At 43.1% G+C, this 16,158-nt stretch overlaps 1 protein-coding gene across 1 annotated transcript in view; it reads right to left on the reverse strand.

Annotated features, from left to right (window-relative positions):
• Nucleotides 1-627: 627 nt before the first annotated feature.
• The window catches only part of LOC139651996 (plexin-A1-like), a gene marked incomplete at its 3' end in the record, with an annotated part of 52,896 nt that continues 37,365 nt past the window's right edge, over nt 628-16,158 (reverse strand). The window contains exon 3 of the mRNA XM_071528910.1: nt 628-810. Within this exon, the coding sequence (XP_071385011.1) occupies nt 628-810 (183 nt within the window). The remainder of the gene's footprint in view (nt 811-16,158) is intronic.

Raw genomic sequence — 16,158 nt, forward strand, 5'->3', positions numbered from 1 at the left:
GCGTTAGGACACAGCAGTAACATTTTATGTCCCACGTGACTAACATGAAGATCGATGGGGGAGTAGTAGGAGACTCGCTTTAAATTGCTTGTTAAACGAACAGGCTTTAAGAGGCACTTGAATTATCTGTTGGAAAATGGGCGCTTGCTACAAAAATGGTGTCGATGGTGGTTAATCTTACTACAAAAAGCGTCTGCGCATCACTCGGTGTAAATGCAGGAAGATTGGTCTGCGAAAGTGCAGCTCTCTTAAAGTCTTAGCCTAGATTCACAAAGCGATAACCCTGATAACAGCCACTGGCCGCCCAGCTACCCGCCATCCAAGACAGAAAAAACATGTCACTAAATAAGTCATATCCCCTTGACAGATGTCTATAAAATTACAAGTGACAAAAAGACGGTTTGTTCTGCATTTTAGAAATAACTGTAAGATGCAATTTGCCCGGCAAAAAAACTCCATTCAACTATTGCACTCAAAATCAACCAAAACAAAACACAGCCAACATTTCAAATCCCTTTTCGGGGGAAAAGAAACACACACACACACACACACACACACACACACACTCTGTACATATATATAAAAAAGAGCCAAAAGAAGAAAAAAAATAAATGTATCCAGTCCTACCTTCTTCATCTTGCCGTTGCGCGTGCCGGCGAAGGCCACGGTGTTGCCGCGGTAGTCGTACGCCGCCACCGAGGTCATGCCATCGTCTTTGTCGATGAAGAGGGGGATGCCCTCGATGGTGCTGGTCCCCCCCAGGGGCTGGTTGAAGTCCTGGCCGCAGAAGTTATCGTCTATCTGCAGAGGCTAGAGGTGAAAAAGAGAGGGGGATGGACAGGAGAAAAGACAGGAGTCAGAAAAGTGGCATGAGTAAAAACCGTGCTCAGATTTTATCTCTAACAGATTCTCAGCATACCATAATGTTATTTTATAACATTTGGTGGGGATTTGGTGGGTTTATTGTGCAGTAAGGTGTTTGTATTTCAGTCTGGTGCTCAGAGGGAGAAATGGAGAAGGAGAAGAGACAGAAATAGTACGACTGTAATATGAGGGAACAACACGCTACAGACTTTAAGTACAACAGCGGTTCTTTCAACATAAGCAGCTTGATGAATATGAAGGCTTTCATTCTAAAATGCTACATATTCTTTCTGGAAAAGAACTGGTATTTCATATGTATTGCTCAAGCTTTAAATAATACGGATGTCTGCATTCTGGAAAAAACATCACAATTTTGACCTTTGTTTTAAAATTGCTTATATACAATAATAATAATCTTCCACTGTGAGTTGTACTTCATTTCAAAGAGTAACTTTCACATTTTTACAAATGCTGGATGTCTCATTCTGGAATAAAACACCAGAAAGTGTATTTGATGTAGTAGAAGTTTTTGATTCAATGCATCGACAGTGCCATTCCATTTCATGAATCCAAACAATTGACTTTCTGCGGCGCCTCTGGGCATAAATAATCTCAAAACAACATTTTAAAATGAGCAAAACTATCTAAACGCGTGCTTGTTTCAATATCCTCATGGGAGTGCAGCTCAATGGAGTCCGAGAGGGCTATAGGTGTATCTTCTGAGATCAGCTTATTCAAACATGTGCCGCTCTTGAACGCACCCTTCATCCTCCCTGACAGAATTCCACCATGCAAAACCTTTTGAGCATTATAATGCGTTCGGTCACGGTGGGGACGGGACGGTAATGCCGCTGACCCACTGACACTTTCCAGAGCATTCCACTGTCACGGGGGGGTTGGTCGCCCCTGGCGATCCACTGACCGCATGACACGTTAACTATTAAAGACACACACACAAACACCATATGTATAATCATCTGCCTGAGAAGTAGGATAAGAGTGTGCATAAGTGTGTGAGTGACTGACTGACGGACAGAGAGAATGGAGGGTTTGTACAACTACATGTAAAAAAAATTAAATAAATATTGTACACGTTTTCAAACCAAATAATTCATAACCTCAATATGGTTTAATTGTATAAACTTCTTTTTTTTGGGGTTTTGTTTTAAAAATGTACATGTTGGATGCTGCTTTGCCGCTATTGTTTCTGATCAACAGCCACATCAAGAAAATAACTGAATTGAATGAGAGAGCTCGGGCGTTTGTATGTGTCAAGAGGAGCGCGAGGTAGGGCTGGGCAATATATCGATATTGTGATATGAGACTAGATATCGTCTTAGATTTTGGATATCGTAATATTGTGATATGGCATAAGTGTTGTCTTTTCCTGGTTTTAAAGGCTGCATTACAGTAAAGTGATGTCATTTTCTGAACTTACCAGACTGTTCTAGCTGTTCTATTATTTGCCTTTACCCACTTAGTCATTATATCCACATTACTGATCATTATTTATCAAAAATCTCATTGTGTAAATATTTTGTGAAAGCACCGATAGTCATCCCTACAATATTGTCGCAATATCGATATCGAGGTATTTGGTCAAAAATATTGTGATATTTGATTTTGTCCAAATCGCCCAGCCCTACTTACAACTGAACATTTAGCCCAATTCGTAGAAAATACCGAGATATATATCGTGTATCGCCATTCAGCCTAAAAATACCGAGATATGATTTTTGGTCCATATCGCCCAGCCCTTGCTGCTTGACTGGTAAAGGGTGGGATTGAACGGGTGTCAGCGTGTGTTAACAGGAGCGAACAGATGTATGTGTGTGCATACACACACGTGCACACACACACCTGGGGAGTGTGTAAATGGCGGTGTAATCCACAGTCTTATCACTACATCATCTGATTGATCCACACAGGAGAACAGATAACTCGCTCTTCCTCCCTCTCTCTCTGCCTAAATTGCTTGCAGCTCGCCACACGTCAATATCCCTTTATTCTGCCTTTTCCTACTTTCTCTCTCTCTCCCTCCATCCCCTTCCAGCTGCTACAGTAACTGAGCAAACATCAATATCCCCTCCCTCCCTACTTCTCTACCTCCATCCATCCATCCCCTCCCTCCTAATCGCTCTCCATCTCCCTCCTTCTCTCTCCCTGCCTCCATCCCTTACACCTCTCCCTCTCTATCCTTGCCTTCCCTCCCACACCTCTTTGGCTCTGCATTATGTTAGAGGCTCTCCAAAGAGTGTAGGGGGGCTGTGAGGGTGGTTGGAGTATCACAAGGAGTAAGAGAGAGGGAGAGAGAGAGAAAGAGAGAGAGATAGAAAAAGAAAGAGAGAGAGAGGATAAAAAGAGGAACAGAAGAAAAGGGAAAGCAGCTGGCTATCAATTGGAGTTAACAAAGAGCTCTCTCTCTCTCGCTCTCTGTCTCCTCCCGTGGCGCAGCGATTGTCACCCACGGAAGAAAAGAAAAAGAAAGAAAGAAAGACAGTTTAATGGAACCTTCTCTGACTGTGTGTGTGTGTGTGTGTGTGTGTGAGTGAGAGCGAGCGAGCGAGCGAGAGAGAGAGTGAGAGAGAGACAGGGAGACAGGAACACACACAGCCATTACCTGAAACAACTTTCTTTTGTAAGCACTAATGGCTAGGGGGCAATTTCTCTCCTTGGAACAAAGGCAACTGACAGACAAACACACACTGACAAACACACACGTGATGACTTGTAAACTGCACACACACCAAGGCACACACACACACTTCCATTCAACCAAACCATCCAATTTTCTTACACTGTGCGTGCGTGTGTGTGCTACAAGCAACAAAACAATTCCCAGCGTCTTTATATGACATACAACTAGAGGCAACGGTTTCAAAGCATATAGTCATGGGAAAGGAATCCATCAATCTGGATTAGAGTCGGTCCCACACACAAACACAAACACACACACACACACACACACACAGAGCAGTCCTGTGACGTCACAGCCTAAGGGAGACGAGTTAGAAGGGTTAATCCATCAAGTGGAGAGGACTGAATGTTGAAAAATACTGTATACAGTAGCCCCAAGGGTCCAAACGGGTTAACACACACCACACACACAACCACACACACTCAACAAACAAACACACAGAGTACCCTATATGGGTCTCTGTGGGGCGCTGAAGGGTAAAGGCACTACAGCATTCCCGCAGGTCTGGAAGGTTTAAACAGCATGGAGCAGTATGGAAGAAACAGCATTTCCCTTGAGGTTGGAAAGCATTTTAATGCAGGCTACATTCTGGTGTGGTTTCTGCAGTTTAAGGCACTGTATTATTCCCACATGAACCAGAGTTGAAATTCAGTATGGAAAACCGATTCCCTCTGTGGTTTTTGAAGGGTTAATTCTGTAGACTGGAGACCATATTTGACATTCTGCTGTGTTTTCAAGGACAAGTCCCCCTGCTAGGCCTGGAGAACTCTCCTGGGGATGAAAGAGTTAAGCTAACAACGTTTCACTGACTTTGGCCGGGCTCGCAAAAAAGAGAAGAAGACTTTTCTCTTCTTGATTTTAAACGACTAAATTAATTTGTGGGTTTTGCAGTGCAGTGGTTCTCAGCCTTTACACCTCGGTACCCCCGAAAAAGGAAGTGATGCCTATGTGTGTGTCTTATTTCATGCAGAGCGGTGAACATTGACAACAAAGGCTGAAGTTTTGGGGATTTTTGTTTTTTGGCTGTAAACATCCATTACTTCATAAAGAAAAATGCATTTATCACACAAATCAAAATACATTTGTATGTTAAAAATATATTTTTTCCTAAATCATTTGTGACCCCTTGAGATCTTTCTGACTCTATGGGGGGTCCCAACTGTCAGGCTGAGGACCACTGTTACAGCGAGTTGTAGAAACCTCACTAAGCTGCTGTCTTTAATGGGAGTTTTGAAAGGGTTAATATATAAGCTTCTATTGTGCTGGGTAAGAGCTGACTATCATATCTTGTAGTGTGTACATACACGTGAGCTGTCAGCTGATATCCAAGGTCACAGAGAAATGTATGGCCTGGATACTGTAGGCATATGAGGATTGCACACACATACACACATATGTATATAAACACGGAGTGGTCTCTCTTGGAGCAGTCTGTGGTCGTGGTAGTGAGAAGTGTGTTGCTGGCCACTGGCCAAACCTGTGGTTTCCCATGGGTGGGGCTGCCATAGCCACTTCACACCACAAAACGATGAAATATAGTCATTCATATGGCGCCAAACACACGTGTACACACACCCGGGCCCGCAATAACACTGACTGATTACAGACATGTGCGCTCACAGGCCCGCGTTGAAGGGAATGGTTAAATAATCATTCCCCTATGATGGCTATTTCTTTAACGCATTACGTCAGGAAAACATGTATGGGCACATTAGGCCGACCTCAAGTGGAATTCGTCAAGAGTCACCTCCTTTCAGAGAAGCATATGGAAACAGCATAACACAATATAGGCTTATGTGGAAGAACATACACTGTGTTGTTGACGACATCCGTTGCCGTAAATTATGGCCATTAGCGGGTAAAGAAAACAAGTATGACAACCACAAAAACATCCATTCATTCAGTAACATACAAATGAATTGGGCAGTATTATAAACATACTACATGTTTTTGTTTTGTTTTTTAAAACATGATGTTTTTCTAGAGAAAATTTTTAGGAAAGAGGTGGAGAGTAAAAGAGAGGTGGAAAAGAGAGAAGAGAGAGGGGCAGAAGAGGCTGGGGTTAATGCTGACAGCATGGTTTCAAGACAAGCCTGCAATTCATCTGTGTGGGTCTACCTTTGTGTGTGTGTGTGTGTGTGTGTGTGTGTGTGTGCATGTCAGAGACAGAGCAAGACAGTCGTCTCTCTCCTCGCTATTCATCAGCTGTCTCCTCATCAAGCCAACACACACACACACATATTTTTCTAGGTTGCAGTATCCTAAAACAATGAATTCCTTCACACCCAAACATAATATATATCCAAGTAATGTGTTTCACTGTTAGTTTACACATGGTGCATGGAATGCATGTGCACACAATGACCTAATTCTGTGAGGGCGGGCAGGCACGCGCACACACACACATATACGGGGGTCAAGGGCGTACATAAACACAGTGTGTCACATTCCACATACTGGCAAAATAGCCTGGCATCTCGGCACAGCCCTGCTATTCACAGCTGTGTGTGCTGTGTGTGCTGTGTGTGATGTGTGTGTGTGGGCGAGGCAGAAGTGAAAGAAGTGCAGGCCTGGGAAGTAGAGAAGGGAGAAAGAGGGTGTATCATGTGTTATATGCAGAAGGTCCAGTTATGAAACTATCTGGCATCAAAACTATAGGTGCTGTTCCTGTTTAGAAGCTTTCCACCCTGGTTTCCTATCAGAACATAAAGGTTGTTACAGTACACACACACACACACACACACACACACACATAGTTCTTCCACTGCAACACTGTGTTGGCAGACGCAGGTGCCTTCTACCTGGTATGTGTATGTGTGTGTGTGTGTGTGTGTGTGTGTGTGTGTGTGTGTGTGTGTGTGTGCGCGCGTGTGTGCCTGGCTCCAAATGGAGTGAGGGATTCTGGGAGAGGCCAGCTCATAAATTACCCAGAAATCTCAGCAGGGGCCTTGAACTCACAGAGGTATCGCTGGAGTCTCTTCAAGAATAAAAACAGGAAACGCTGCAGTGTTTGTGTGTGTGTGTGTGTGTACGTGCATGCGTATGTGCGTGCGTCTATGTGCTGATGTATATAGCAGAGTGTCTGAGAGTCTGTTGGTATACATAGGTTAACATTTCTAATGCAAACGCTGCATGTGTGTGTGTGTAGTCAAAGTCAGTCAACATCACCGTCCAATGACTTACTATAGGCCCCTCTCCCATACATTAATATTTAGCCTTAAGCTACAGGAAAAAACAAGGTATGAATGAGTCACACACATACACACAAACCAACATACATAGGACTCTAGGTCAACTCTGTTGTGTGTGTGTGTGTGTGTGTGTGTGTAAGACAGCCACGTGCCCTACAACCAGGTCACAGTAAATTATAAGCAACGTAAAGCTTGGCTACCCCTGACAGCACTGACAAGTGGACACAACAGATATGACTCATGTACATACAGTACATACACACATACATACACTCCAATAAAGACGGCACACACATACAACACATATACTCAAATACACAATCTTATATAAAAGAACACCTCTCTTCAGTGAGACTGTTACCTAAACCTTGTAAGCTGGCTGGTCTACTGAAATGCCGCCAACGAGTGAGAATTGCATCTGACTGTTGGGATATTTTGTTGCATCCAGTCCTTTTCCAGTGAAAAGTCAGTCATTATCTTCTCACTTATGCTAGCACACTCACTCGTGCCTTTTTTGTAGCTGTAAAACGTTGGTCCCATTAACTTCAATAGTTTGGGAGAAGGCTGAGATGGACGGGGACTAAACGAACGTGTGTTTGATGGTCCTACAATCTTCAGTGGAGTTTCGACCGACACGGGGGTGAGTAGATGATGTCTGAATTTTCATTTTGGGGTGAGCTATTGCTTTAAAAACACACTTTATCGTTTAAGAGAAAGTGAGTGTGGTTCAGACTGAGAAAGTTGATAATGAGAATTTTATTGTACTTCCGTGTTCCAAAGCACTTAACACCTCTATTCCTAAGGGGTTTAGTGTACATGAAACATACAACTGTATATGACGTATGTACAGATATACATTCGTACAAACAAGCTCTCTTACACACAAACACACCTCTCTCAGATAAACCCGTGATATTTGGTGTTTGGTTGGTAGAGCTTCATGTTGGCTGGGTGATACTGGGGGAAGCATGATGCATTAGAATTGCATTTTGGCAACGGTATTAGGCAATTCTGGGTAAAATGTAAATAGCTATTGATGACTCAATAGTGGCGTATATGGAACAAATGCGCCACGGAAAGAAAAAAAAAATCGTCCTGATTGTTCACAATCTATGTTTAAATTGTTTCATTCCAAAAAGCTATAGCTAAAAGAGATGACTGCACCAATTTCATATTCAAGGGTTTCAAGATAGTAATTTCTACGTTGAGTGCACTCCGGGCCAGCCAGTGAAACCTCCACAGGAGTTGGCACCGATTCAGAGAGCTGCTTCCAAAACCTGTCACCACACATTCAGACCTCACTACAACTGAATGGGAGAAACAGAGAGGAAACGATGCACACATACAGGAAAAAAAACACACACACACACGCACTAATAAGAATGCAGGATCTTGGAAATGAACCGATGCCAGTGCACACTCACTGGCAGTTAGAAAATAGAAGTGGGCTTGTGATCAGAAGGTCACCAGTTCAAATCCCCAGACCAGCTGGGAAATGTGGGTGGGAAGAGTGAATGAGTAACTGTCTTCCTCCCTCTGTCAACAACCACCACTGAGGTGCCCTTGAGCAAAGCACTTAGCCTACAACTGCTCCAGTGGAGCTGGATGAGGAAATAAAAAGCCAAATTGAAGACTTTTTAAGACCTTTTTAATGCTACCTGTAGTTGAATTCAAGACCAATTAAGCACAATAAAGAAATTATACAAACAAAAAAAAGCAGCTTTTTCAGATCGAATGCAACTAATGAAAGTTCTGAAACTCTAAATGGGCAGTATAAGAAAAAGGACCTGAGGACCTCATTAAATGTTTGGGGACATGGCGTCCAATTATGTTTTTTAAAGCAGATGCGATAAAAACAAAACACTTTTATGTTTTGTATGTAATAACACTGTTCTGTATTAATTTAAGAGTGGACATGCACAAGTGCAAGTAATGTAATTCAACTTAAGAAAGTAAAACCAAACCTTCTGCAAGTCATAGGCTATCTTTTGAAGAAACCACATAATTCATGTCATTTGCCTTATTTGAATTGGCTTAAGACTTAACATCACTGAACGTAAAGAATATGTCAATACCACTATTTAATTTCATATTTGCATCCAAAAGAAACTTAACAAAAAAAAATTAACCTGTTATTACAGGTTCAAAAAAACATTAACACCTCCAATAACTGTACTGAAGACATTTTAATACTTTAAAGCGCTGAATTTAGACTTTATCGTTCAACTTAAGACTTGTTCAGGATCTGCAGATGCCCTGCTGGTTATACTGGGAAGCCTCCAGATGTGAATATGTATCTAACTGTATAAATGGAAAGCAAGGTGTTGGTAGATAAGAGCATGCATGCTCAGTCAACATTTACCCCGGATATACATCCATGTGTAGGCATACACACTCACACACAGAAAAAAACCCCCACACACATTCTGACTGCATTAATTTGACTAGACTCTGTGGGAGGCAAACAGTAAATCTGGAAGCAGATGTCGGCATTGAAAAACACACACACACACACACATAATACTGACATGCGCAATACAGGCACAACCCCTGCACCACATTTTCTGCTTACTACTGATAATGATGTATGCAACACACCACACATGCATACACACACACACACACACACACACACACACACACACAGCAGAGATCAATACATAATTACACTGACAATTAGTATCATTAGAGTGGTGCTGGAGATGGGGATTTGTTGAGCTAAACACTCCTCAGAGAGAGAGAAAGGTCAGAGAGAGAGAGATGAGTGTGGGATGAGAGACAGAGAGAGAAAGACAGCAAGAGAGAAAGGAGGGAGAGGAGAAGAGAGACAAAGAGAGAGAGCGAGAGAACGAGAAAGAAGAATGAAACAGCTCACACACACACAGTCTGCATGGGGTCTCTTCCAAAGGTTGGCTATTGTTCATTAATAATGGGATGAGTGAGACACTTGAGCACAGAGTGGGTGTGCGATTGCAAGCTCACACACACACACACACACACACACACACCACTGTGACACCAATCCAAAGTCTACCCTGTGCAAAAATGAACACATTCCTAATTTCAAATCAAATCTCCTAATATTAGCCAAAACATGACCTATTAGTACCAATAACGTTTAAGACGACCCGCCCAATCAGCGTCTCCTGGCTCAACTCATTTAGTCTGTCAATTAACTCCGCTCGTCAACTCTGGCTCAATTAATCAGGTCTAATTACTTAAACGCATTTGCCGGCACATCCCTTTTGATTAGGTCCACAGAAATAGGACTGTGTTTCACAAAGACCACAAGTGAGCTACGTTCATTAGATAATATCATAACGATGGATTTAATAAGGTTAGGAGTCAATTCAACTTTGTCTTTTCTATAATTACACCCAAACGTCATGAAAATCTGTTCAGTTTAGTTCAGGTGGGATCACGATTGTAAAGTACAAGGAGGGCTGTACGATATTGGAAAAAACTGACATTGCGATATACACTTGATCAGTTTGTCAAACAACCAAAACAGGCAGCGCTCATTTTCAGGTTGTGGTAGGCGACTAGTGGGGCCTGCTTTGGTTGTTTGATAAATTGATGAAGTGCACCCCTTCACAAGAGCACATTGGGAACTGATCTGTGTACCCAAGAACCATTAAATTGGACTAAATTATGTAATATCAGACGGACTTTTCTTATAGATTAGTCATGGAAAATGAGAACCTTGTGAGTTTTCCTTTCGTTTCAAGCAGCAAAAAAAGTTGTAGCATGATGTGTTTGAGTTAATTTGCCTTACTTGACATTGCGCGTCCTGCAATGTGACTATTGCACATGCGCACATCGTGATGTCGATGCTGAAAAGATATATCGTGCAGCCCTAAGTACAAGTGTGTAATATCTGATGTAACTTTCCTACGAGCAGAGACAAAACCTGATGTTCTACTATCATTTCTTTGAAAAACTATTTGTCTAAAAACTCTCCCCACTTGAGAAATATATTAGGGGTGACAGAATTGAGTTCGAACAAGGCAGGAACCTCAATCTGAGAGCGATAACAGGATTTTACAAATCAGCAGAACTCATTGTGTGCTCCATTCAGTCTAATTTACTGAGGGAGGGTAGCGTTCCCCCACAGAGTGCATTCTTATCAGCCTTAGGTAAAGTGATCGGTTGTTGTGTTCGCATCTGCTAGACTATTGTAGTCCGTCTCCAGGGTGCAGCTAGCTACAAGATGCTATTTATTCTGATAACCATGCTAATCTCAGCCGCTACCCTACCCAAGAGGTTAGACCAAATACACACACACAGTACGATAGGATTCGGGTTCATAATGATAGGAGTCAATGTACCACACCAAACCCACACGTGCAGGCATGCACACACACAGTCACACATGGAAAGTTAGTGTAAGTACAAATAGCTGTAGCACATTTGACTATTCCACCATGACTAGACTAATCTGAACATTTACATACAACAACAGTGATTCAAACTAAACCCCATTCATGAAAGCTTTTACACCGCTGCTCTAAACACCTGGAGTCTGCTCACAGGAAGTGATGCGTTTTATATCTCCAACAGCAATAACAGCAGTTTGTTTGTAATGAATAGAAGAAGAACTGGGTAGTTGTCATGGGCAGTGATAGCCACCGTGGCTGAACAGACAAAGAAAAGAGCGCCACCTACAGAAACTCAAACAACAGAAAATCCAAGGAAAAAGACGTCACAGTACTGGACACTGTTTGATTCACAAGTGATGTCTGAGAAGAGCAGTGCAGAAACACCACGGCTATGAGCACTTAGCAGCAAAGACGCCGTCAAAACATATATATAAAAAACAAAAACAAAAAACAAGTATACCACAGATTACCACTTAATTTTCAGGTTGAGCATCAAATCTCAACTTTGACACTGTTGGAGACACAACAGCTGGCCTATGGAGCCAAGAACACTGACTGAAAACATGCACACTAAGATTGTCATGCAAAATCAATACTTGAATACTTGAGATTGAATCTTTTTTTTTTGCCATGATTGATTCTGTGGACCTCTCCGATTGATTGATGCATTGGCCTGTGACAATGAAACAAATTCCACAGTCTCAAAAGTTCAAAACCCCTTCACCCCATCTGGTGAACGAGAGAAAGCAGCTTGACATTTTGAATAGCCTTTGAGTCAGACATGAGTCTGATGTGGACACTGGCAACTAGCTGTGCTGCTGCCACCTAGGACTGCTGTGTAGTGTGTGTGGGTGGGTGTGTGTATATGAGAGAGAGAGAGAGAGAGAGAGAGAGAGAGAGAGAGAGAGAAAATAAGACGAGCTCGTCATAGCCCTGATGTTAAATTCCATTACTTTTACATGACTTCTCATAACTACATCAGAGCACTTCAATGCCCTAAAAATTTTATTGATTTACTAATTTGTTAATGTTGTGCTTGCTGCTGAGAAAAATGGCTAGAAACCGCCATTTAATGTGATGAATGTGTGAAACAAGCTGGAAAATACATTCTGGTAAATTCCTGCAAAGTGACCCATTTGTAAAATTCCCTTACATTCCCTGACTTTCCCAGAGAATTGATCCAATTCCCTAACTTTGACTAACTGGAATACACGTCTCTAAATTCAATGATATTCCAGAAATTCCATGACCAGTGGCAAACTTTGTATGACACACACACACACACACACAAAAGTGTTGTGTAGTGCTTCCAGCATACTAGTTATTACAGCATTCATTTGCAGACACACACACGCACGGGGTCAGGGATAACACTCAGATGAGCCATGAGCCACTATAATATGGTCTCTCACACACACACACACACACACTCTCACAGTATTGACATGACGGAGAGGCCTGCTGCTGAAGAGGACAGTGTGGTGGCCAGGTGACGGACACCGATATTATTTGTGTAGGAGCCGGCGCTTAATCACCCTCTCCTCTCCTCCCTCCATCTCTCTTCCCTTCTTTCCCTCATCCGCCCTTTCTCCTGCTGCTGTTCTTGGCAGTGGCGGCGAAAAGATTTCTGGGGCTATCACTCTTTCTCTCGCCCGCCTCTCCTCTCCTCCTCCTCTCTCTCTGCGTCCGTGAATCACTGCCTCTCCTCTGAGCACTCGCCGGCTGTAAGGGCTTGCTCTCTCTCCCCCCCCCCATTCACTAGCTCGTCCCTCGCTCCATTTCTCCCTTTCTCATCGTCGTCACTCCTCTCTTGCCCTCCTTCCTTCCTTCCTTCCGCCTCTTGCTCCCTCGCTTTTCCCTCTATTTCAGTGCCTTCTTTCTCGATCCCTTGCTTTGTCCCATCCCTCCTCCTTGGCTCGCTCCTTTATTTTCGCACTCACTCTGTCTCACTCATCCACTCAACGCCGTCCTTGAAATTCTCTCTCTCTCTCCCTCTCCTTCATTTCTTTGGTGTCAAACTCTCCCTCTCTCTGGATCTCTCTCCTTCATTTTCTTGCTCACCCACATCCTGCATCTCTCTCTCTCATCCCTCTCCCTGCTGCTGGCTCCCTCTCTCTCATTTACTTTCTCCGACTCCCTCGCTCTCGTGCTCATCTGTCTACCTCTCTTGTGTTTTCTCCATCCCTCACTCCACTCTCACTCTGCCTCTCACCACCTTTCTTGCATTCATCTCTCCCTCGCTCTATCCTACCTTACCAACTCTCTGCCGTCCAAGCCTGCCACGGTTCTCTCTCTCTCTCTCTGTCTCTCCCTCTGGTTTGTATTGATCCACTCTCAAACCGGGGAGAAGGTCAGGGGTTCACTAATAAAGCTCAGGGACAAAACAGAGACACACACACACGCAGCGAACAAATATATGCACAGGTTACCCTGGGTTGAAGTAATGAATGGTGTGTGTGTGTGTGTGTGTGTGTGCTTTGTCCCCAAGTTTCTACACATGCACATGCTTTCCAAAAACACATCTTTACCCTAGAGTTGCTTGTAATATGCCAAAACATTTCTATTTACAGAAAACACCCAGCATCATCAGCACTGTGCCCATAAACAAATCACTGTAATGATGTCCCCAGGCTAGAAATTATGACCTAGCACAAATATGAACTACACACACAGGGAACTGACAGTGTGCCAGGCCATCCGTCATGTTACAGGCTGCATGGCTAGCAGCTGTCCAGGCCTCCACCCCCCCTGCCCTGCCCTCTTCATTGCTCTATAGCAGGGTCAAACTAAACTTATCCAGCCCCTCCACCACCACCCCATGTCAGAGAGCCTTTCCCACAGTGCTCACACAAACCCTGTTGTGGTAGGGCTTCACAGGTAGGTTAGAGAAGCGGGTTTGAATACCTGGACCAGCTGGGAAAATGTGAGTGGGGATTGGGAAATGAGTCCCAGTAACTTCTGTGGAATTACACTTGACTTAACATCCATCTGCTCTAGTGGAGCTGCTCAGTAGCCAACAGCAGAAGACTGTCGTTGTGCTAGGCAGCTCCCAGGTGTGAATGTGTATTACTGTATGAATATAAGGCAGGGTGTTGCAGAAAATGAGAATGCATGCTCACGCAACTTTCCCTGTATGAATTAAGTTAGTAGTCGACTTAAGTTAGTAGTCGAGAAGAAAATACTAAATTCTATGGAACCACCTCTTGGGAGTATGTGAAGGAGTTATGTGCATTTTAAATAATGTACTTCTCATTTTGGCTATCAACATTAATCGCCAATGCCATTGTTCATTGAACTGCCCAGACAGATATACGAGGAGTTCAACACTGTCATCTGATTTCCTTCAGTGTTTGTATCAGCAGCATATATCCACAAGACATTATCCCCAAGTAATACTGTCCTTGTAGATTATGATGAATTCATTACTATTTAGCAAAGAGGTGAAACATTTTGTTTGGGCAAAAACATGAATCCAGACCAGAGTCATCAATGTAAAGATATGTCTAATTTTTTTTGTCTGCTTTCATCACTTCGCTTGATTTTAAATACTGTACAAATAAAATAAATTGATCATAACAGGAGAGCTTGGGTCAAGCTCGGCACAGCACCAGTTCCCACACTGTGAAAAGCGATATGAGGCACTCATCTGAGGTCAGATTTGAGGTCTCTCTGGCCATTCACTGGGGTTAAGGTCAGTGGAGCAGTGCTGACATGAGGTCAGTGCTTAAGGGCAACATGGCAGACATCATTAACCTGAGGCTGACCCCTGGGGTCATGCTCGTGTCATGGGGTCAGCCAATCAGCTTATCTCTGGGGCTATTACATCATCGTTGATGACAGCTTATATGGGAGATACGGCAACAACAGTTTTTAAGAGCCTGTGGGTATGGTGATGAATTAGATAAGATTATTATTGGATGGAATCCTTATCAAAAGTGCATTGGTATTATTCTCCTGATGGGAATGTAAAAGCCAGAATGACTGATGGTAACCATGGCGATGGGGTTGACAGGGTTGCAGTCTATGAACCAATCAATCTACATTTTACACATTTAAATTTGTACAGAATGGGAAGGAGACAGGAAAGGAAGGATCTAAGGATGGAAAAAAATATGAATAAAGGATGGATGGATGGATGGATGGATGGATGAATGTTCAGTTTTATCAATTCTAGGTGTAGTAAATGGATGAATTTTATAAACCAAAGCCACTGTTATCCTAACAGATGCTCTTACTGCATAACAACTGTTACAAGACATTGGCGGAAAGACATTGCAAGAGAAAGGAAATAAGGAATGAAGGAGGAAAGTGAACAGGAAACAAACTACAGCTGAAAGTGAGAGGGAGGAAGAAAAGGAGGTGAAAGTCGAGCGACTCAGCTGGGTCATTCACATCTCTTCTGCTCCACTCAATTCCTCCGTACTCCACATGCAAACACACACACACACACACACACACACACACACACACACACACACACACACACACACCTGTGCACTCAGGCTAATGAAGACCCATAAAGAGCAAGACTGCTGTTCTTACCAAGCAATCCACTCCATTAAACACAACACAAGGTGAATGGTGTGTGTGTGTGTGTGTGTGTGAGAGAGAGAGAAAAGACACCTGCCAGTAAAATTGCTTGCACTGACATTTAAAGAAAAAGCTTTAAATAGGTTTTTTTAATGAAGCCATCTTGAGAGAAAGCGAGATGGAAGGGATGGATGGGTGAGTTTAAAGCGTGTATGGGATGGAAGATGGGGAGGCCGAGACAGATGGCCGATGGAAAACTACAAGAAAGAGACACTTAAGGAAGAGAGAGAAAGAAGCAGTAGAAACGATGGAGAAAACATAAAAGAGGAGTTGGGCAGCTATGGACTGAAGAGGAGAGAGAGAAGGTGAAGAGAAGCAAGAACAGACAGAGAATGAGGAATGAAAGACATGACAAAATGAACGCAGGATGTGAGCAGGTATGCGTTAACCTCAGAGAAAACTAGACTGTTGTTGTGCAGTGCATTAAGGCTGGCAG

The sequence above is a fragment of the Centroberyx affinis genome, unplaced genomic scaffold (genome assembly GCF_046629955.1).
Source record: "Centroberyx affinis isolate AG114_WGS23_722 - 3 ecotype Tasmania unplaced genomic scaffold, CSIRO-AGI_Caff_v1 ptg001738l_1, whole genome shotgun sequence".
NCBI classification, from domain to species: Eukaryota; Metazoa; Chordata; class Actinopteri; order Beryciformes; family Berycidae; genus Centroberyx; species Centroberyx affinis.